General features: G+C 52.3%; 1 protein-coding gene across 1 annotated transcript in view; it reads left to right on the plus strand.

The window, feature by feature from the left end:
• CACNA1B (calcium voltage-gated channel subunit alpha1 B) overlaps positions 1 to 20,097 on the plus strand; it is a 437,648-nt gene that overhangs the window by 404,392 nt on the left and 13,159 nt on the right. Inside the window, exons 40-45 of the mRNA XM_054393221.1 lie at positions 8,448 to 8,556; positions 14,787 to 14,894; positions 17,187 to 17,296; positions 18,709 to 18,836; positions 19,286 to 19,412; positions 19,903 to 20,013. Of these exons, the coding sequence (XP_054249196.1) occupies positions 8,448 to 8,556; positions 14,787 to 14,894; positions 17,187 to 17,296; positions 18,709 to 18,836; positions 19,286 to 19,412; positions 19,903 to 20,013 (693 nt within the window). The remainder of the gene's footprint in view (positions 1 to 8,447; positions 8,557 to 14,786; positions 14,895 to 17,186; positions 17,297 to 18,708; positions 18,837 to 19,285; positions 19,413 to 19,902; positions 20,014 to 20,097) is intronic.

The following is a 20,097-nucleotide window of genomic DNA, read 5'->3' on the forward strand; positions in this document are numbered from 1 at the left end:
AGGTCTCTTCCAGCCCAAATGATCCTGTGGAGGAAAGTTTTACTGAGAGCCTGCTAGTGTGATACTTAGGTGCTGGGAGAGGCAAGAACCCAAGCCTTTCCCCACTGCTCTTCAGACTCACCTTTTTACCTCCCTTTCTGGGAACAGGAGAAGCCAGGAGCACCACCACCACCTCCCCACTTCTATCCCAACCAAGCTCCACATAAAGCTCTGCACTGAGTCTGCAAGATGCTGCTGGCAGCCAGAGAGGGCTCCTGACTTTATTTGGGGGTTCTGTTGGTGCTGTCCACCCTGGCTTTGCACCCCCTATTGCAAGGGTGATTTACTCAGGGATTAAGAGGGTTCTGACTCTCCCTTTAACACCCCCTGATTTGGCCAAGGCTCCTGGATGTGTCATGGGAGGTTGACCTCAGAGCTGGGCTGCTCCTCATTCACACCAGGGCTGTACCTCAGCTTGCCACATGGATTTTAAGATCAAGATCAGGTCCCTGAAGGCTAAGCAAGAGTTTGGGTGGCCCTTTTCTAGCTACCCATCCAGGCTACCTCTCCTGCACACAGCTAGCACCATGCATTGCTTTTGATAGACAAGGAGCAAGCTTGCACCTCCTGAGGGTAGGATGACCACTCTGTGCACCCCAGTTGTGGCCCACATTTTGGGGCCAGCCCTGGCTCCTTGCCAGCCATGGGAGAGAGGAAGGCCATAGCCAACCTCTCTGAAGCCAAGAGAAGAGTTAAATGGGACTAGAAGAATTACAACTAGGTCAGGGTGAATTATTCATAGCGAATAATTTATTCACCAAGCTCAGCCTCCTTTCCCACAAGCAGCTCTCCGTTGTCCCCAGTTTCTTCACATTTGGGGGATTATTCCCAGACCAGTTCCTATCCCAGAGGCTGAGTGGGAGCTGCTGTGGGGGTGCTCTTAATAATTCAAAGCCTTGGGGGGGTGCCAGGTGGTTCTGCTGGTGCTCAGAGCTCGGTGCTCTCCTCTGCCTGCTAACCTCTGGACAAACGTGTCGCTGAATTCAATTTGCAGTGCAGATATTTCTGCTCACTCCTGGCTTTCTGGGTCAGGCTGGCAGCCAGCAGGGGAGACCTTTTATCCTGGCTTTTGACACCAGGATGAATTCCCTCCCCCTTCCCCCATGCCTCTAACGCGTTCCCTGCCTGTTTGGCCACTGCCCAAGAAGTTTCTACGCAGCAAATCCGCAGAAGCCGAACGCTGAAAGGGCATAAATTCTGCCAATTGTGCTTGACACGAGGGTTTGGTGTCTCGTTAGTCAGGCTTTTGTTTGTTTGCAATTAAATCACTGCTAGAGGGGAGGTGGGGGAGGCGGTGTCTGCACCCCTCCTGACCACACAGACAACCCAAGCACAAAGCGTCGCCTCCACAACCCCGGCGGTAATCGGTGACTACCTCGTTATCAGCACAGAGTTAATTAGGAGACTCCGGAGACACTATCAGAGCTCCTGCCTCTGGGGCCTTCTCCTGCAGCCACATTAATGAGCTCCCCTCGCTGGGGAGGGAGGGGGATGGCTCCAAAACCACCCTAATTAAAACCAAGAGCTGCAGGAGCGTTCCCCGAGCGCGGCCGGGGCTCCATCTGCTGCCGGCTGCTTCTCCTCAGACACTCTTGGAGGAAATGGGAGGTGAAGGGAGGAAGAAGAGCAGCGATGGGAAGCAGGGAAGCACTTTGCTGTCAGGTCTGGGCGCCTGGGAGGGATTTTTACTTTTTTATTCCTGCTCCCCATTTATTAATTGACTCAATCACCCCTCAGTAGTGGCTGGCTGGCAGTTCTCAGGGGCACCCCAAGTGTTATGGGTCCCCTCCCATCTGCATCTGCAGGTTCTTATATTCTGTTTCTGGGGTCTAGAAAGATGGAAAATCATCCAGATCAGATTTTTTTTTTTTTTTTTTTCCCCAAATCAGCTCTTTGCCTCATATTCCAGAGCATGAGCAACCGGTGGCCTTGAAATTACAACTGCAGCCAGGAGGAACCAGTAAAAATGGGAGGAAATGTTAATGTGAGCTTTATTTTTCATCAATTTAAACTCTAGAGGCTAAACAGCACAGTCAAGGGGGGGTGGGAGTTAGGGGGAGGTCTAACCATGTTGCTGCCCATGCTGGATGTAAACCACTGGGATTTTTCCCTTCTGTTCTGGTCAGGGATGAAGGTCTTGCTTGAGTTTGTAAAGAGCAATATTGGGTGGATGAGAACAGTGGAGGATTGGAAGGTTGGACTCCAGCTCCTTTTAACTGGGTCCTTTCCAAATGTAAATGAATTCAAATGCAGATAAAATCAGGAATTATAATGCTTTCTGCAGGTGCTGGAAGGAAATATTTGTAGGTGAGGGTTGCTCTATAATGTAGAGAGGAGGGGGAAAACGAAGATTTCTTTTTGGCTGTGTCTCTGGAGCTAGGAAAATGCAGGGGCTGAGGCCTTTGGAGGACTGTGCCAACACCTGGCTGACTCCTTGGCCTGTTGTGACAAGAGGTGATGATCTCAACTAAAAGAGGGAGATTTGGACCAGACAGAAGGAAGAAATGTTTGACACTGAGGGTGGTGAGAGCCTGGCCCAGGCTGCCCAGAGAGGTGGGAGCTACCCCATCCCAGGAACCATTCCAGGTGAGGTTGGTTGGGGCTCTGAGCACCCTGCTCCAGTTGCAGATGTCCCTGCTGGCTGCAGGGGGGTTGGACTGGATGAGCTTTAAAGGTTCCTCCCAACCCAAAGCAGCCTGAGATTCCTCTGGGTGTCAGTGGTGGTGTGGGGGCATGGTGTGAGCACGTCTCACCAAGCTGCCTTCTCCCTTGCCTCCTCCACAACCTGTGGTGGCAAAGCTGTTTTGAATCAAAGAGGACTCAGTTCTTTTCTCCCAGCTGCTTCATCTTCAGCAGGAGCTCCCCCAGGAAAGTGTTTTGTTTGTTCTATTTGTGCCCTCACCCACTTCTCACTGACTTTGGGAGAGCTGTGGGGTGAGTTGTGGCTGAGATCTGTAGAGCTTGGCTGTGGTGGGTTCTAAGGCACTTCTGTCCCATTTAATGGCTTTTTGGCTGCCCTACCCTGCTAGGTGCAGCTTGCAACCCACCTTGCAATAGGAGGGCTCCTCAACTGGCTGCCAACAATGGGATCCAGGGCAGGATGGGGAGATGCATCCCAGCTTACCACCCTGATAGAAAGGAGAGAAGGAGGCATCTCAGCCAAGCCAGACCAAGCCTCCCCTCTCCTGATGTGACTGCTAGAGCCAGGGATCTCCAGCCAGGGGCTCTGAGAGGCTCAAGGACCTCCTCCACCACCACCACCACACTTTGGCTGATGGTTATCAGATCAGAAACTGGAATGTTTCCAGGTTGACCTCTTTGGCCAGTTTGCCAAGTGCTGGCAGCCAGGCAGTGCTGAGGGCAGCATGAGGAGGAGAGAAGGGACATGGTCTGTGGACAGACTCTTTCATGTGGCTGTTTGCAGCATCCCTACTCAGCATCTGCACAGGAGTTGTGCTCAGCCACCCTTCCTGCAGGTGTGGCACTGCAGGTGTGCATCCCTTTGGAAAAATCTCCCTCTAAATCCTTTGTCCCTGATTCAAATTCAGGAGAAAAGAGCCTCAGAGAGCACTGCAGTGTAGAGCTGTGCTGTGGGCTGTGTTCTGCACCCATTCCCTTTGGGAATTCATTCTAGAAAGTCAGCTGGGGGGGAACCTGAGGCATCTTGGATCTCCAAATGTTTTTTTTTTGGGCTAGTTTGTGTAAGGACAGAGCTCTCCTGGGATGAATTCTTTCTCATCTGCTTGTTCTTCACTTCCATGCATCTTCTTTCTCTCTCCATCCTTTAACTCTCTCTCCCACTGACCTGGGACTGAGTGGGGCTCTGTCAGTGGTACCTGTGGGCTGGTGTGGGTATCACAACGTTGCTGAGCCATTTTGTGTGCTGAGGGCAGAGGCCTGATTTGAAATCCTGCTCCATTTGACACAAGTGAACCGACAAAAAAATCCTTGTGGCTTTGCCAGCATTTGATACTGTTACTGAGTTATGAAGGGAGGAGAGCCTTGGCTTTGATTTCCCTATCTCAGAGGCTTGCCAGACATGGGAGATAACCTCTGGGCACGCTGTAAGAAAGCTCTTTGAGATTACAAAGGGTTGTCTCAGACTTCAGGAGACAGAGCAGGTTGTTACACGAGGCTCTTGTCCCTGCAGCGTGCAATGAGAGAGCCAAAGAGATGTAATAGGATAAATAAGGAGGTCTCAGCTCCCCTGAATGTCAGCTCACTTCAGAAGCAACCATTGTGCACTGGACCAGTGCCCTGTGACTTCCATGAGCACTGGCACACGTCCACCCTTTGCTGACAGAAGGTAGCAGGGCTGGGGGCTGTCCTCTCTCAGGGCACCAGGATGCCTGGGGCAGCTCAGTCCATGCCTCCTGTGTCAGAGGTTTCTTTCAGCATGGAGCTGGGGACCAAGCCTTCATCCACCAGTCTTGGTTGGGTTTTGGACAGAGTGTAGGAGTGGGAGTCACACTGAGTGCTCTGCTCTGCTTCTTGCCTCACCTGAGGCTCCAAGCAGGTCCCTGCTCTCAGCATCCATTTTTTCCCTTCAGCAGCAAAACCTGCCCATAAGCAGAGGTGTTTCCACCAGACAGCTTCCCACAGCTTTTCCAGGCCAGCAAAGGGCTTGAGCAAGGTGGCACAAGGCAGCCCTGAGCTGTCACATCCAGAAGGAGGATTGCACCAGCAGAGCTGTGTCTGAAAAATATCCACAGCCCTTGGCACAGGGCAGTGCTCTGCCTCTCTGCTCTGCTGAGACCCCTCCTGCAGTGCTGGGGCAGCTCTGGAGTGCTCAGCACAGCACAGACAGGGACCTGGTGGAGCAGGGCCAGAGGAGGCCACAGCAATGCTGGCAGGGCTGGCAGCCCTCTGCTGGGAGGCCAGGCTGAGAGAGTTGGGGTTGTGCAGCCTGGAGAAGAGAAGGCTCCAGGGAGACCTTCTGGTGGCCTTGCAGTGCTTCAAGGGCTGAGCAGAAAGCTGGGGACAGACTTTTTCTCAGGGCCTGTTGTGACAGGACAAGGGGTGATGGTTTGGAACTAAAAGAGGGAGATTCAGACTGGAGAGAAGGAAGACATTTTTGTAGTGATGGTGGTGAGACCCTGTCCCAGGTTGCCCAAAGAGGTGGGAGATGTCCCATGGCTGGAACCATCCCAGTGAGGCTGTCTAGGGCTCTGAGCAACCTGATGTCCCTGCTGACTGCAGGGGGTCTGAACTAGATGACCTCGAAAGGTCCCTTCCAACCCAAATCATTCTCTGATGCTATGATGACAGTGGTCAGAGGCAGAGTTGTGCCCAGCCCCATCTGCTCTCCCTCCACCCCAGCACTGGGGTCACCCTGCACCTGCTCTGACCACGCTCCTGATCCTTCAGCAGCAGGCTGGGCTGCTGTGTGGCAGAGAGAAGGCTTCTGTACAGTGATAGCATCAAAGCAACAGCTTGAGCAGCCTTCAGATGGGGATGAAATTCCCTCCCCAGCATGGGCCCCAGCTCCCAGGTGGTTGTGGAGACTGCTGCCAGGCTCTGCTCAGACAAAGGACTTCCTGGGGTTGCATGTCCCCTCGGAGAGCGGAAACACAGAGCCCTGTCTGATATGGCTCCAGCCAAGGAAGCTTCTAAAGAGGCTGTGAAAGCTGAGGAGCTGAGAAATCATTAGATTGCTGAGGAAGGAGAAAGCCATCCTTTAACTGTGTCCCTGCTGTTATCAGTGTCATAGAATCAGTAATGTGAAATTATCATAGAATCAGTCAGGGTTGGAAGGGACCACAAGGATCAGCCAGTTCCAAGCCCCCTGCCATGCCCAGGGACACCTCACACTGGATCAGGCTGGCCAGAGCCTCATCCAGCCTGGCCTTAAACACCTCCAGGGATGGAGCCTCAACCACTTCCCTGGACAACCCATTCCAGGCTCTCACCACTCTCATGGGCAACAACTTCTTCCTCACATCCAGCCTGAATCTCCCCACTTCCAGCTTTGTTCCATTCCCCCCAGTCCTGTCACTACCTGATATCCTAAAAAGTCCCTCCCCAGCTTTCTTGTAGCCCCCTTCAGATCCTGGAAGGCCACAAGAAGGTCACCTTGGAGCCTTCTCTTCTCCAGACTGAACAGCCCCAACTCTCTCAGTCTCTCCTCATAGCAGAGCAGCTCCAGCCCTCTGCTCATCCTGGTGGCCCTTCTCTGGACACCTTCCAGCACCTCCATATCCCTCTTGTAACAGAGGCTCCAGAACTGGATGCAGTACTCCAGGTGTGGTCTCACCAGAGTGGAGCAGAGGGGGAGAATCCCCTCCCTGCCCTGCTGGCCACACTTTTCCTGATGCAGCCCAGGCTCTGCTTGGCTCTCTGGGCTGCAAGTGCTCACTGCTGGCTCCTGGTGAGTTTCTCATCCACCAGCACCCTCAGGGCCTTTTCTTCAGGGCTGCTCTCCAGCCAGTCCCTGCCCAGCCTGGATTGGTGCTTGGGATTGCCCTGACCCAGCTGCAGGACCTTGCACTTGGTCTTGTTGAACCTCCTGAGGTTGGCTTGTGCCCAGCTCTGCAGCCTGTCCAGGTCCCTCTGGATGGATCCCTTCCCTCCAATGAGGGGATTAAAATTAAAGGCAAGACAGGGGAAGGAGATGTTGTTGAGTCCAGCTGCATCTGCATAGTCCACTGTGTTAAGGCAGCCACAGCTTCCCAAAGCCATCTCAGGGGCTTCACCTCTTACAGGAGTGATGAATTTGCCCTATCAGAGGTGATCCTGATTGGTGATGGAGAAGGAGTTGCAACCAGGTCTGAAGGTATTGATCCTGAACGTCTATTCCATATTGGTACTGGGGAAGCTGTACAAAGCTGGAGAGAGGCTGAAAGAGTTGGGGCTGTTCAGTCAGGAGAGGAGAAGGCTCTGAGGAGACCTTCTTGTGGCCTTCCAGGATCTTAAAGGGGCATACAGGAAAGCTGGGGAGGGACCTTTTAGGGTGTCAGGGAGTGATAGGACTGGGGGGAATGGAGCAAAACTAGAAATGGGGAGATTCAGATTGGATGTTAGGAAGAAATTCTTCCCCATGAGGGTGGTGAGAGCCTGGCACAGGTTGCCCAGGGAGGTGGTGGAAGCCTCATCCCTGGAGGTTTTTGCAGCCAGGCTGGATGTGGCTGTGAGCAACCTGTGGCAGTGGGGTTGGAACTGGATGATCTTTGAGTTCCCTTCCAACCCTGACAGTTCTGTGATTCTGTGAAGGCAACCCAGCTTTTCCCCCTCTTGACAAGGTCCAGGTGCAGCTCTCTAGTTCAGGGACTGGAAGGAATGGAGAAGACTTTATCTCCTTTCACTGTGGGCATCCCAGGAGGTCCAAAGAACAGAACCCAGGTGTCTCCAATAAAAAGGACATTGCAGACCTTTAGCTCTTAGCAGCCAGTCCCAAACCACCCCAGAGCACTTGAGCCACACCACAGGGCTCAGCAGCCTTGTTCTCAGCTGTGCTTCAGGCTGTGAACAAAATGCTTCACCCTGGCACCACTCCAGAGCCTGCACAGCTGCTGTAGAAAGCTCTCACACCACCTCCTGTGGTCACTGTCACCAAAAGTGCCTCCCTCATATCCCTCTCACTGGCCAGGTCACCTGTGAGGTGGAGTTGGATCTCTTTCCCCTAGTACGAAGTGATAGAACAAGAGGAAATGGCCTCAAGCTGCACCAGAAGAGGTTTAGGTTGGACGTTAGGAACAAGTTCTTCACTGCAAGAGTGGTCAGGGATTGCAACAGGCTGCCCAGGGAGGTGGTGGAGTCACCTGGAGGTGTTCAAGGAATGTGTGGCCATGGCACTTGGGGCCATGGTTTAATGGCCATGGTGGTGTTGGGTTGATGGTTGGACAGAATGATCTCAGAGGGCTTTGCCAACCCAAACCATTCTGTGCTATTCTAAGAGGTGCAGCCACTTTCTGGGTGGAGCCACATCTTCAGAGTGTGGCTGCCAATCCTCCACCATCTTACTGAATGCAGGTGAAGGCAACTGATGCAGGGAAGGGTGGTGGAGGTGGCTTCATATCTCCTGAGCACCCTGCTCTGGCAGGGTGTGGTGGGCACCACCACCTGAGTGGAGGCTGCAGACAGTTTGAGACTGTCAGGAGCAGGCTGCCAGGCTCTGAGATGGGACGAGAGCATTCAAACTGGCTGGCTTTGGAGGGACTCTCTGTGTAGGATGGCAGCACAAATGCTGGCAGATTAACCCTTTGAGCACTGAAGGCACTGCCACAGCTCAGCCCTGCTCCTGAGGGGAGCTGAGGTCTGTCTGGAGAAGACGCAGTGTAGCTCAGCACACAAAAGGTGAGCACACCTCTGTGATCCGGCTGTCTCTGAGGGCCTGCAGAGGGGGAGGGAAGGAGTGGGGTGGGGGGAGGAGCCTGGAGCCCCTCTGACAGCCCCCCTGTTTCTCTCCCCAGCGCCTGGTGAGGATGAACATGCCCATCTCACCCGAGGACCTCACCGTCCACTTCACCTCCACGCTGATGGCCTTGATCCGCACAGCCCTGGAAATCAAACTGGCTTCAGGTGAGAGGGAGCTGCTGGCTGGCAGCACCAGTGGGCTCAGACCCCAGCTTGTCTCTTGCCTTGGTGGCCTCCTGACACCACCCAAACCCTGCCCCAGTCCTGTTTTCCTATCTCCTGCGTGCCCTCTGCCAGCACCTGAGGGCAAGGGACAGGCAACAGAAGGGTCTTGAGCATCACTTTGCCTTTGGGGTGGCCTTGGGGATAGGGAACAGAAGGGTTCTGAGCATTATTCTTCCTTTGGGGTAGCCTCAGGGATAGGCAACAGAAGGGTTCTGAGCATCACTGTGCCTTTGGGGTGGCCTCAGGGATAGGCAACAGAAGGGTTCTGAGCATTATTCTTCCTTTGGGGTAGCCTCAGGGATAGGCAACAGAAGGGTCCTGAGCATCACTTTGCCTTTGGGGTGGCCTCAGGGATAGGCAACAGAAGGGTTCTGAGCATTATTCTTCCTTTGGGGTAGCCTCAGGGATAGGCAACAGAAGGGTCCTGAGCATCACTCTGCCTTTGGGGTGGCCTCAGGGATAGGCAACAGAAGGGTCCTGAGCATCACTTTGCCTTTGGGGTGGCCTTGGGGACAGACAACAGAAGGGTTCTAAGCATTATTCTGCCTTTGGGGTGGCCACATCACAGAATCATAGAATCACCTGGTTGGAGAAGACCTTAACATCAAGTCCTGGCATCCCTGTCCATGAGATGTGGAGAGATTTGGCCATCCCAGCTGGATGGGATCTTCTCAGAGAGGAAGCCCTCTGTGTGTGCCTGTTGCTGGATGTCAGAGATGAGAGCTTCCACACCTTTATTATTCCTTCATCTGGGAAGGAAGAATAAACTGCAGCAGTACAGGCTGGGAGGTGATCTGCTGGAGAGCAGCCCTGTGGAGAAGGACCTGGGAGTGCTGGGGGATAAGAAGTTCTGCATGGGACAGCAATGTGCCCTGGGGGCCAAGGAGGCCAATGGGGTCCTGGGGTGCAATCAGAGCAGTGTGTCCAGCAGAGCCAGGGAGGTTCTCCTCCCCCTCTACTCTCACCTGGAATAGTGCATCCAGTTTTATGCTCCCCAGCTCAAGAGGGACAGGGATCTGCTGGAGAGAGTCCAAGGGAGAGCTACCAGGATGACTGAGGGCCTGGAGCACTGCCTGGGGAGGAGAGGCTGAGAGCCCTGGGGCTGCTTAGACTGGAGAGGAGAAGACTGAGAGGGGATTTAATAAATGTTTATAAATATCTGAGGGCTGGGGGTCAAGAGGGAAGGGACAGGGACAGGGACAGGCACTGCTCAGTTGTGCCCTGGGATAGGACAAGGGGCAGTAGATACAAACTGCAGCACAGGAGGTTCCACCTCAACATGAGGAGGAACTTCTGCACTGTGAGGGTCACAGAACACTGGAGCAGGCTCCCAGAGAGGTTGTGGAGTCTCCTTCAATGGAGACTTTCCAGCCCCATCTGGATGTTCCTGTGTGACCTGTGCTGGATTCTATGGTCCTGCTGTGGCAGGGGATTGGACTGGATGATCTTTGGAGGTCCCTTTCAACCCCTAACATCCTGTGAGCCTGTGACCTCTTCACTATTGCAGCAGGAGGGCAAACCAGCCCTCTCTCTGCAGCTGCTCTCTGCTGGCAGCCAAGCAGGGACTCACAATGCTGTGAACCACCTTCTACCTTGAGGTAAAATTTCGTTGTGGAAGGGTTTAAGCAGGCATTTGCTTGCAGAGCTGGGCACAAGACAACCTCAGGAGGTTCAACAAGACCAAGTGCAAGGTCCTGCAGCTGGGTCCAGGCAATCCCAAGCACAGCTCCAGGCTGGGCAGGGACTGGCTGGAGAGCAGCCCTGAGGAGAGGGACTTGGGGGTGCTGGTGGAGGAGAAGCTCAGCAGGAGCCAGCAGTGAGCACTTGCAGCCCAGAGAGCCAAGCAGAGCCTGGGCTGCAGCAGGAGAAGTGTGGCCAGCAGGGCAGGGAGGGGATTCTCCCCCTCTGCTCCACTCTGCTGAGACCACACCTGGAGTACTGCGTCCAGTTCTGGAGCCTCTGTTACAAGAGGGATCTGGAGGTGCTGGAAGGTGTCCAGAGAAGGGCCATGAGGATGAGCAGAGGGCTGGAGCTGCTCTGCTGTGAGGACAGACTGAGAGAGTTGGGGCTATTCAGTCTGGAGAAGAGAAGGCTCCAAGGAGACCTTCTTGTGGCCTTCCAATGTCTGAAGGGGGCTACAAGAAAGCTGGGGAGGGACTTTTTAGGCTATCAGGGAGTGACAGGACTTGGAGGGAATGGAACAAAGCTGGAAGTGGGGAGATTCAGGCTGGATGTAAGGAAGAAGTTCTTGCCCATGAGAGTGGTGAGAGCCTGGAATGGGTTGTCCAGGGAGGTGGTTGAGGCTCCATCCCTGGAGGTGTTTGCAGCCAGGCTGGATGAGGCTCTGGCCAGCCTGATGTGGTGTGAGGTGTCCCTGCCCATGGCAGGGGGGTTGGAACTGGCTGATCCTTGTGGTCCCTTCCAACCCTGACTGATTCTATGATTCTATGACTTCCCAATTAACCATTGCAGTGCAATGAAACACTTTGGCCTTTTCTTTGGGTCATTGCACACTTTAATCAGGCTGGCAGGAGCCAGAGTCAGGGCATGCTGGACCAAAGCACTTTGATACCTAATTTCAAAGCTCCCAGGGGGTAAGGATGCTGTTAGGAGTCCAGGGCAGGGCAGGGTTAGGAGGCTGGGCTTTCCCTGAGCAGTTTGAGGCCAGCCTCACAACCTCTCTGAATTAATTCCTTCCTTCATATGTTGCTTAAACGTTGTCTTTGATGCTTTGGGGAGGCACTGCTGGCAGAAGGCAACATTTTGTGGTCACTGGGACTTCTCTAGGCACTAACCCCTAGTGTCAGTCCTTTGTTTCTAAGGATGGATTCAGCACTGTGTGGGATTTTAGGGGCCAGCTCCTCATTTTAGTAATAACCTCTAGATAAGGCTGCTGAGAGCTTGTGTGATAGAATGAGAAGTTTTTTTGGTTGGAAAAGACCTGTAAAAGCATCAAGTCCAACCACTGACCAGGCACACCCATGGCCATTAAACCATGTGCTGAAGTGCCATGTCCACATGGGTTTTGAACCACTCCAGGCATGGTGACCTGCCCTGTGTAATTGACAAAAAATGACCACTCCAATTTTATGTGGTTAAATTTAAAGTTTTATTTGGTAAGTGAGCAAAAACAGCGCTGGGCAGCCGGGGGAATCTCCTGTTCCTCCACGGCTCACATCTGACAGTATCGTATAGACTCCTTTTATAGGGTAGGAGTTCAGCATCATCTCAGTCTCTTTGCATTGTTTCAGTTCCTTATCTCTTGTTCTGCATACTCGGAGCCAGTTTATCATTCTGCATATGCGTAGATATCCAGCAAGGAGTCGTGGATCCGGCTTAGGAATGTTAGAATACAGGACTTTGACAGATACACAAAGCTGCCTATGATACACAAGGCTGGCTGTTGTAGTTTAGTTACAAGTCTTGGCAAATAAGCAAAGCAACCTACATTCCACTATTAAGCTATTATAAAAGATAATTATTAATCTAACATCATTTAAACTTAACATCATATGATTAACAGATAATTCCATTTCTATTTATTACAAAGACTTCGGATTAGATACGTATTTTATGGGTAAGAAATATGTAGAAAACAATTATTGTTGTGATAGAGTAGGTGGTTCATTACATTTTAAAGTCAAGGAATTTGAAACTCTCCACTAGCTACGGCACAGCAGATTTGTCCAGGCCAGTGAAACTCTTCTCCTTGCCATGAGGAGGGAAGCAATGTATATGATAGACATTATGTAACAGCTACATCTTTAGTATCCACTCCTTAAATCTTGTTTTTCATATTTCAGTGGCTTTTTAGACATCCCAGCTCAGCTGCTTTCATTATTGCTGTGATTTGAACTTGAGCTTTTTGTCTGTCTGATACAGGAACTAGTTGAAGTGCCCAACAACCCAAATTCAGAGACCTGATGTCTGAACCCCACAGTTAAACACTCATTGCCCCAGATTTCCTGCTCCTTAACACTGGCTGCAGGATTTAGCAGATAGGATGAGGAACTCTTTGCCAGAGCACTGACAGACTTTACAAATCCAATCTGCCCAATCTGGAGGCTCCCTAGCTGTATTCACAGCCCATATCAACCTCCCAGGGCCTTCAATTTCTCCTGATGTGAGTCAGGTCTACAGCTCTCCCACAGCTCTGCCCTGGCCTGGGCATTGTCTCATCAGCAGAGGTCTGAACAGAGGAGACAAGGTGTGAAATGTTCTTCCCCTGCCCTGATGACAGCAATAGTCACCTATTATCCCTGGCCCCACAGGTATTTACCGGTGTGGGGAGAAGCCCTCTGGGATTTGGAAAGGTGATAAGGGGGCTATTGCACATTTTGGCTTGAATAGATTGTCTAGGAAAGGGTAAGCAGAGAACAGTCAGGGTCCTCACATATGATTAACAAATAATTTCATTTTTATTTGTTACACCCTGGATAAACTTTTTGACTGTGAGGGTGATGACAGAGCCTTGGAACAGGCTGCCCAGAGAGGTTGTGGAGTTTCCTTCTCTGGAGACTTTCAAAACCTGCCTGGATGTGTTCCTGGGTGACCTTGCTCTAGCAGGGGAGGTTGGACTGGATGCTCTCTAGGGATCCCTTCCAACCCCTACCATTCTGTGAATCTGTTGATTCTAGTTACCTGTCAGCACTGGTAATTCAAACAGCTGCAAAAACCTCCCTCCCTCCCTCTTTTTGGCCTCACACTGAAAGGGAACCAGAGAAGAAAGCCCAGCTGCTAGCTGGCTTCTTCCTAAGCTTTCCATCTGCTGTGGGTCGTGAGGTTTTGACCTCCTTTGTTGTTAGGTGCTTTATTTGAATAGGTTTCATGTGCTGCACTTAATTGAGTCTTTAGTGGGATTAAGAAGCCCTTAATAACCTCCCCCCACCCATCCCTTTCTGGGGGGGGGTGGGAGTTCAAACCACCATGTAGCAAAGAACCCAGAGCCTCCTCCCATGGCTTTTCTCTTGGAGAAATAACCTCTGTGGTTCGGATGAGCTGCTCAATTGCCTGCTGTGTGGTGTGTTCACCCGGGAGCTGGCCTGTTGGCTTCCAGGCCCTTTCCTCCCTTTCCAGCAGTGCTTGGAGACCCCCACTCTGTCCATTTGAATGCTGCTGCTGGGCTCAGCTCACACTGGGTCACCTTGAGCCACCTCTGCTGTTTGATGCTGTGGGTTCAGCACAGTTTGCTCACCGCCAAGGACTACAGCAGGAGTTGGTGGTGGAGAGGATTTGCAATCAGCCAAGGCACTGCTCACAGTCCAGGTCCTCTGTGTCACACCTGGGAGGTGCTGCTGCTTTCTGCTGGCACCACCCAGCACCCCCAATGGGAGTTAGGTAGAATAAGCCTGAGCTGAAGTGGATGTCTCCTCCCTTGGGGTGTTGAAGGCCAGGTTGGATGAGGTTTTGTGCAGCTGAGTCTGATTGAGAGGTGTCCCTGCCCATGGCAGGGGGGTTGGAGGAGATGATCTCTGAGGTGCCTTCCAACCTGAGCCATTCTATGATTTAAGGCCCAAGTCAGAGCAGAGGGTCAGCAGGATGAAGGGATGGTGGTGCTGATGAGTTCACACACTTGTGACATTGAGAGGGTCACTGAGGTTATGGTAGGTGAGGATCTGTGATGAAGGTCCTATGAGGAGCAGCTGAGGCAACTGGGGTTGTTCAGCCTGGAGAAAAGGAGGCTGAGGGGAGGTCTTCTGGCTCTCTACAACTCTCTGAAAGGAGGCTGGACTCAGGTGGGGGTTGGTCTCTTCTCCCAAGGAACAAGTGAAAGGACAAGGGGAAATGGCCTCAGGTTGCATCAGGGGAGGTTTAGTTGGACATGAGGAACAATTTCTTTCCCAACAGGGTCGTCAAGCCCTGGCACAGGCTGCCCAGGGCAGTGGTTGAATCCCCATCGCCAGAGGGGTTTCAGAGCCCTGTAGGTGTGGTGCTGAAGGCCATGGTTTAGGAGTGGACATGGCAGTGCTGAGTTAATGGTTGGATTAGATGCTCTTGAAGGCCTTTTCTGTGATTCTCTCTGCAACAGCTGGTGCTGGCTTGGTGCTCTCCAGAAGTGGGACTGGGAGAAATGCCTTCTGGGCTTGCTGTGCTTGCAGTGGTGTGTGCTGGCAGGACAGGGACTGTGGCTCCTCTTCATGTGCTCCTTTTCCTCCCCTCCCTTTCTGCAGGAGGTGTGAAACAGCACCAGTGTGATGCTGAGCTGAGAAAGGAGATCTCCTTGGTTTGGCCCAATCTCTCCCAGAAGACTCTGGATTTGCTGGTGCCTCCTCACAAGCGTAAGTGGTTCCTGACGAGGGGCCTGGAGCAGCTCTGTGAGGAGCAAAGGCTGAGAGCCCTTGGGGCTGCTGAGCATGGAGAAGAGCAGCCTCAGAGGGAATCTGAGCAATGCTCAGCAAGAGATAAAGGCTGGGGGGCAAGAGGGTGGGGCCAGACTCTCTTCAGTGATGCTCATTGACAGGACAAGGGGCACTGGGCACAAACTGGAACCCAGGAGGTTCCATCTGAACAGAAGGAGAAACCTCTTTGATGTGAGGGTGCTGGAGCCCTGGAGCAGGCTGCCCAGAGAGGTTGTGGAGTCTCCTTCTCAGGAGGGATTTTAGCCCCACTTGGACATTGTGATCCTGGGCAAGCTGCTGTGGATGCCCTGCTTTAGCAGGGGGTTGGACTGGATGATATCCACAGGTCCCTTCCAACCCCTACTACCATGCTGGGATTCTGGGATTAGCAAGCACTTAACCCATCCCAGCTGCCTAAGAAGCCCAAAGTAGGTTTCTCCTCCTTGCTGCTCTGTCCCTAGCCCCCCTAGGGATGCTCACCTAGAGGATGCAGCAGAGCAACCAAGCATAGTTTGGTTTTTGGGTATCTTCTCCTCAATGTTCACAGCCAGCACCTCCATTCCTGGGTGACATAAGGAGCAGGGACTCTGAGGTCACACCTGGGCATGTATTTCATTATGCCAAGGTAGATTTCCTGAACTTAGACCACCTGAGGAGGTGTAAAGCAGCAAGTGGTGACACCTGAAGCCTTTCCCTCCTCGCCTCTCCTGCTGCCTCTCTCATTGCTGTTGTAACCCTGCTCTCCAGAGCTCCATTGCTGTGCAGGGACAGGCTGGTGGCAGAGCTGGGAGGGTGGGAAAAACCATCTGGAAAACTGAAGTCCTCTTTAAATGGAAATTAGCCCATGATGGCTCTGCTGAGTATAACTCAAAGAAATGGGAATAAGGCTTCTTTGTTGATAAAAAGCTGGCTGGGGCTCTGCTATTAATTTAGCAATTCTTCTGCTGGCACTGCTCTCAGTGCCACAGACTCTTCCTGCCTGGTGTTTTCTTTCTGCATGGTCTCTGTGAAGGTTTGCCACAGAGGGCTGGAGACAGGAGGACATCCTCCTCACATCTCAAAGGCAGAGACAGGCGAGCATAGAATGGGTTGGGTTGGAACTGGCTGATCCTTGAGGTCCCTTCCAGCCCTGCCAATTCTGTGATTCTGTGCACCTCCAAGTTTTTAGAAGGCCAGGTGACCACACAGCCCACCCCAAAGTGACAGGGAGGGCTGATCCCATTGCAGCTGCAGCTCCTTCCCCCCAGATGAATTCAAAGCAAGAAGGTTCTACAAGCTCACAGCACAGCTTCCTCTCCACACACCTCCAAGCCAGGCTGCCCCAGATTTGGGGAGATCATTGAATCACTGCAGTTAGAAAAGACCTTTAAGATCATTGAGTCCAACCATGAGGAGACACCCAGGAGCCAGACCTCCCTTTGTTAGGTACCTGTCCAAGGGGGTTCTTTAGACCTCCTCATTCTTTTCCTCTTTCCATCCAATGGGAATTTATTGACATTCTACCACTTCCTGTTCAAGATCTGTGGGAAGCTTTCTAGGCACAGCTTACAACTACCACAAATGTGCATCTCCAGCAACCAGGCCTCCCCCTGCCCCCCAGCAGCACAAAGCACAGACACTCAGGAGGCAAAACCCATCCTTCCTCCTCCTGCTCCTCTTCCTCCCCACAGTGAGCTCAGACATGGAGTGCAGGCACCTCCTGCACAGCCTGGTGTGCATCAGTGGCTCAGAAAAGCCTTCCCTTGGTCCTCACCCCAGTCCCAAGCATGTGGAGGGGCAGGATTGATATTGATAGAATGGGTTGGGTTGGAAGGGACCTGAAAGCTCATCCAGTCCCAACCCCCTTCCATGGGCAGGGACACCTCCCACCAGCCCAGCTTGCTCAAGGCCTCATCCAGCCTGATCTTGGACACCTCCATGGAGGGGACATCCCCAACCTCCCTGGGCAACCTGTTCCAGTGTCTCCCCACCCTCACTGGAGAGAATTCCTTCCTCATCTCCAGGCTCAATCTCCCCTCCAGCTTCCAGGAGCTGAATAAATTTGTTGTAACCTTTTCTTCTTAGATTTTTTGTCTTTCCCACCTTTTTCTGTGCTTATTTTGCCTCGTTGTCACTTCCCCCCCTCCCTTTGCCTTTCTTGTCCATTTATTGTTATTTCTTGTGCTCTTTGACTTCTTCTTCTCTTCTCCTAACCCTGTCCCATTCCTCCTCCCTTCTTCTCCCCTCTGCCAGCTGATGAGATGACAGTGGGGAAGGTCTACGCAGCGCTGATGATCTTTGACTTCTACAAGCAGAACAAGAACAGCAGGGAACAGGTCCAGCCCCCTGGGGGCCTCTGCCAGGTACTCAGCCAAAAGGTCCTTCTCCAGCCTTCCTCTTGGCCAACCTTTTCTACCAAGCCTGCTCCCACAAGGAGAATGTTTCACCCAGAAAGTCTGGCTGCTGCTCCAGGCAGGGTTTGAAAATGGTGTCTGGAGGAGGGGAAGCTCTCCAGGAATTCTTTTTCTCTCAAAACAAAGAAAGAAACAAAAAAAAAAAAAACAACAAAAAAAAAACCCAACAACAAAACAAAAAAAAAGAAAAAAAACCCAAACAAGAAAACAAACAAAAAATCCCCACAAAAAACCCGAGAGCAACAAAACAAAACAACAAAAATGTGGGGGAGAAAAAAAAAAAAACAACAAAAAACATGAAAGAAAAAAAGCCACCAACAAGAGGAAAAAAAAAAAAAACCAACCCACACACAACAGAAAAGAAGAAAAATTATTCCAGTTGCTGTTTTCAGCAGGTCTGGAAAGATCTTTCCAAGTGAACTGTGGCCATCCAAGGTCTTGTTTATGAACACCAAAAGATTTCTTTGGGGCACCAAAGGTTTATTGAATGGTGCTTGAGGGTTTGGTTCTAAAATGCTGAAGTTGCTTCTGGAAATGGGAATGTTTCAAACTCATTTTGGCTCTAGTAGCTTTGAGGATGTTTACAACCTCTTGAAAATGTTTCCCTACATCTGGCTTGGGATTAAACCCCAGTGGTTTCTGGTAGGACCAGTATCTGGGGGTGGGTCTCTTCTCCCATGTAGTAGATGATAGGACAAGAGGAAATTGGCCTCATGCTGCACCAGGGGAGGTTTAGGTTGCACACAAAGAGCAATTTCTTCCCCAAAAAGCTTGTCAAGGCCTGAAACAGGCAGCCCAGGGCAGTGGTGGAGTCATCATCCCTGGAGGGGTTTCAAAGCTGTGTAGATGTGGTGCTGAGGGACCTGGTTTAGTGGTGAGCTGGCAGTGCTGGGTCAATGGTTGGACTTGGTGACCTTAAAGGTCTCTTCCAACCAAAACAACTTCATGAATGCTTACTGATTTCAGGACCATCATCCAGCTGATCTCCAGCACAGCCTGGAGGCCACAGCAAACCCAGTTTTGTTTTGGGGTTTTTTTGTTCGTTTCTTTGTTTTGAGAGAAAAGCAGACCCAGACACAAGCCACCCAAATCTCACAGCCCAAAGGGTCACCTGGGTGTATGAAACCCCTGCTGCACCCTGGTGAGAGGGACAGTGCTTTGGGAGGGGAGAGGATTGCAGCACAACCTTGGCTTGTGCAAAGCTGGGGACAGCAAATATCCTTCAGAGCCTCCTGCAGCTGGGGGAAGGCTGCGATGTGCTTTCTGCTGGGTGACGAAGAGGACTTTTCATCAACTAGGAGGAACACTGCAGCCCATCCTGTCCATGCACAGCTCTGCCCTCCTTCCCTTGTGCTTTGCAGCCTGGACCTGTGTCACTCTTCCACCCCTTGAAGGCCACCTTGGAGCAGACCCAGCCTGCGGCGTTCAGCAGCGCCAAGGCCTTCCTGCGGCAGAAGAGCTCAGCCTCGCTCAACAACGGTGGGGCCCTGTGAGTATCCTCAGGCACCCCCCACAAAGCTCTGCACAGGGAAAGGACACATTGGGTGGAGGCAGCAGCCCCAACCAGTGCTGGTTCACTAGCTCTGGAGGTGGGGCAGCACGGATGGGGTCACCAAGACCAGCAGTCCCTTCACTGGGGCATGGCTGGGACAGTTTCCCACTGCTGGGGACACCAAGACCAGCAGCCCCTTCACACCATGGCTGGGACAGTTTCCCAGTGCTGGGGTCACCAAGACCAGCAGCCCCTTCACACCATGGCTGGGACAGTTTCCCAGTGCTGGGGTCACCAAGACCAGCAGCCCCTTTACACCATGGCTGGGACAGTTTCCCAAAGCTGGGAACTCCAAGAGTATCTGAGAGGTTTAGCTTCATCACAAGGAGGCAAACAGAATCTCTTTACAAAAGAGTTGATGTTTTTTCCTCTTTTCCTCCTGACAGACCAGCCCCAGAGGGTGGAATCAAAGAGTCCAGCTCCTGGGGGACCCAACGCACCCAGGATGTGTTTTATGAAACCAGGACACCAGCTTTTGAACGAGGCCACTCAGAAGAAATCCCCATTGAGAGGGTGAGCAGAGAGGGTGAAGCTGGTGAGGTGTCTGTCCCCTGACACAAGCATTGTTCTGGCTCTCACAACCCCCAGTTCACTTGAACATAATGGAGACAACCACATCTGGGAGCTTCTGCAGCCTGATAGCTCCACATGTGGACATGCTTCTCATGGAATGATGTCTGCTGCAATAAGCTACTAAAGATTCCCCATTCCCAGCTGCCCCACTGTGCCAATCCCATTGTCGGCAGTGTGCAAACTCAGGTGAGGGGTTTCACAGGACACAGCTGGGGCTCATTGCCATGGCTGGTGGAAGAACTTGGCCCACTGTGGTCCTTGGTGTAACCAGCACTGCAGACAGTAACCTGGGCTCTCCACAGCTCTTAATTTGCTCTTTCCCATACTGCCATCTCCACACAAATCATGCTTAGCAGAAGCCTGCTCAGGTGAAGCCTTCAAAGCTGATGGTCATATTCTTGCTACCAAAACCATTTCTTGTTTGGCTCAGGTGGTAGAAATGAAGGAAATCAGCCCCACAGTTGCCAATGGAGAGCACCAACCAGGTCTGGAGAGCCAGGGGCGGGCAGCTTCCATGCCACGCCTGGCCGCCGAGACTCAGGTGAGCAAGGGAGACCTCACTGGTCAGGAACTCCACATCCTCCCTCTGCTTGTCGTGTTGTTGGAAGTTGCTTGTGGATATTTG

Source organism: Indicator indicator, chromosome 28 (assembly GCF_027791375.1).
Source record: "Indicator indicator isolate 239-I01 chromosome 28, UM_Iind_1.1, whole genome shotgun sequence".
Classification (NCBI taxonomy): domain Eukaryota; kingdom Metazoa; phylum Chordata; class Aves; order Piciformes; family Indicatoridae; genus Indicator; species Indicator indicator.